Source organism: Brassica oleracea, chromosome C9 (genome assembly GCF_000695525.1).
Source record: "Brassica oleracea var. oleracea cultivar TO1000 chromosome C9, BOL, whole genome shotgun sequence".
NCBI classification, from domain to species: Eukaryota; Viridiplantae; Streptophyta; class Magnoliopsida; order Brassicales; family Brassicaceae; genus Brassica; species Brassica oleracea.
This window is the reverse complement of record NC_027756.1, coordinates 38,014,886-38,017,352: the sequence shown is the minus strand read 5'-3', so window position 1 is coordinate 38,017,352 and position 2,467 is coordinate 38,014,886. Positions and strand designations below refer to the sequence as shown.

General features: G+C 36.2%; 1 protein-coding gene across 1 annotated transcript in view; it reads left to right on the top strand.

The window, feature by feature from the left end:
- The window catches only part of LOC106314941, a 4,515-nt gene extending 2,422 nt beyond the window's left edge, over window positions 1–2,093 (top strand). Inside the window, exons 5-8 of the mRNA XM_013752734.1 lie at window positions 1,019–1,074; window positions 1,384–1,513; window positions 1,593–1,889; window positions 1,968–2,093. Coding sequence (XP_013608188.1) covers window positions 1,019–1,074; window positions 1,384–1,513; window positions 1,593–1,889; window positions 1,968–2,093 — 609 coding nt within the window. The remainder of the gene's footprint in view (window positions 1–1,018; window positions 1,075–1,383; window positions 1,514–1,592; window positions 1,890–1,967) is intronic.
- Window positions 2,094–2,467: the final 374 nt, after the last annotated feature.

The window sequence follows — 2,467 nt, the reverse complement described above, 5'->3', positions numbered from 1 at the left end:
TACCGACGACTTTCTGACGGATTTAATATCCGAAGAAATTCCGACGATATTACTAATTCCATCGGAAACCCATCGGAATATCAAATTACCCGGGAAAAAGAAACCGCGTGAAAATTTTCCTACATATATATTTAATGATTCCGACGAAATTCCGACGGATACGTGTCCGTCGGAATCATTAAAGATAAAAACCCTAGACACTTCCTTCTTCGTCATTTCCGCCTCTCTCTCTAAACTCTCTCCGATTTCTCTCTCTTTGACGGCGACTCCGGCGATTTGCGAGCTCCCATCTCCGGCGATTTACGAGCTCCCATCTCCGGCGATTCTCTTCCCACCGTCAGATCTCTTCCCCACTCCACAAATCATGTAAGATTCTATAAAACCTTTGTGTATTTCAAATTTTTAGGGGTTAGGAAGTTAGATCTTAGGATAGTTAGATCTTAGGATTTAAAGTCGTTTGATTGAAAACTTTAAGATTGAATGGATAGTTTATGATCTATTAGTTAGGATTGTTGTTTGGATTGTTGTTTTAATTTTTATTGGATTGAAAACGTTTTTTTATTTTTAAAATTGTTTTTGGGGTTTCCAGTAATATATTATATATAATAAAACGTTTTTTAAAAGTTTTATATATATTTAACAACCTTTTCTATATTTATAAACGTTTTATAAATATTTTTTTTTAGAAAAAACGATTCTATATTTTTTTATATAGATAAAAACGTATATATATTTTTTTATATATTTAACAACCTGTTCTATATTTATAATTTTTTATATTAAAAACGTAAAAATAATTTTTAATATATTTAACAACCATTTTTATATTTATAGTTTATTTAAAACATTTATAATTTTTTATACATACATATATATATAAATCATTTTTAGATTTAAATATATAAATTAAAACATATTAAATAATTAAATTTAAATATATAAATTAAAACATTTTAAATAGAAAATCATTTTTAAACTATATTTAACAATCTTTTGATGTATTAACATTTATTTTTAGGTCCGAGGAAGCACGCAATTCCGCATCCCGTCGTTCTGCACCCCGTGGCGGCCGAGGTAGTTCGGCAAGCAGTTCCCGTCCATCGGGATCATCTTACGAAGCAGTTCCCGTCCATCGGGATCATCTCACGAACAAAACTCGGTTCCCACATATGTTCCCGCTTCCGCTCCATATGTTCCCGCTCCAGCTGCTCAGGAGGATCCGGAGGTCATGTCAGTTCAACAATTGGTTCAGCAACCAGGTCGAGAGCATCTCCCGGTTCTCCATCCCAACCCACGACCGGGACATACAACTTGGTTAGTATTTTTATTTTATTTGTAGTATTTTTCCATTAATTAACTTTCTAACATGCATTTTTTTTAAAGGTTTGACAAGTCGAGCAATGGCATTAGCAGGAGCATCAACAATATGATGTATTCCATGCTCCATACCGGATATTCGAAGTGGAGTGTGATTCCTCGCGACGACCGGGAGTTGTGGTTTCGTCAGTTTGCGGTAACTCTTCAGTTTTTTTTAAAGCATTTTTCAATTTTTTTTATGTATATCTACTAATTAAATTATGTGTGTTTTGTAGCAAGAGTTCACTTGGGAGTCCGGTCTCACGGAAACAGTCCGTCAGAAATTCAACGAAAAGGCCATGGACTCTTATACGAAGCAGATCAACGCTTGGAAGACAGTATGGCAGAAGAACAAGAGGCCACGGTACATCAACGGGACGGTTTGGGAGCAGTTGATAGTCCATTGGGAGAAGAACGACACTGCAGCGACGTCTCTTAATAACTCCAAGAACCAGAAGAGCGATCGTGGCGAAAAAGGTATGTATGTGCACAACCTCGGCGCTTGCTCTATGTCTTCTAAGGAGGATCAACTTGTAAGTTCTATTTTTTTATCTTTATATTTATTTAAATAAATATTTTTATATATTATTTGGCTAATGACTGTTTTTTAGATTGAAGCAAATGACGGTAATCCCGTTGATCGTCTTCAACTTATTAAGGAGGCTCACACTAACAAGAAGACGGGTCAAATTCAGGACGCCGTGATCAGATCCGTCGTTGACTTGGTGGAAACTTAAAAAGAAGATCTTCTATCTTCTCAGCCTCTCTCTGATGACGGCGATTCTACGGGAGCTTCAACCAACATGTTCCGATTGCAAATAAATGGGATGGTCGAAAAGGTAATTTTTGTATTAATATATTTATTTTATAATGTAGTTTACTAACTTTAAATATTTTTGTAGGCGGTTCCTAAAAGGAAATGAGGACGTTTAGTTGGGTTGGTCCGCCGTGCTTCTTTGTATCCGGCGTCTTCTTCGCAAGTTCTGTATACCGATCCCATGATTCTGGAGCAGCTACAGAACAAAGATGAACGGATTGTGGCATTGGAGGAGCAGAACGCCACTATCCTTTCTGAGAATGTCACTATCCTTGCTCAGCTGGAATCCCAAAA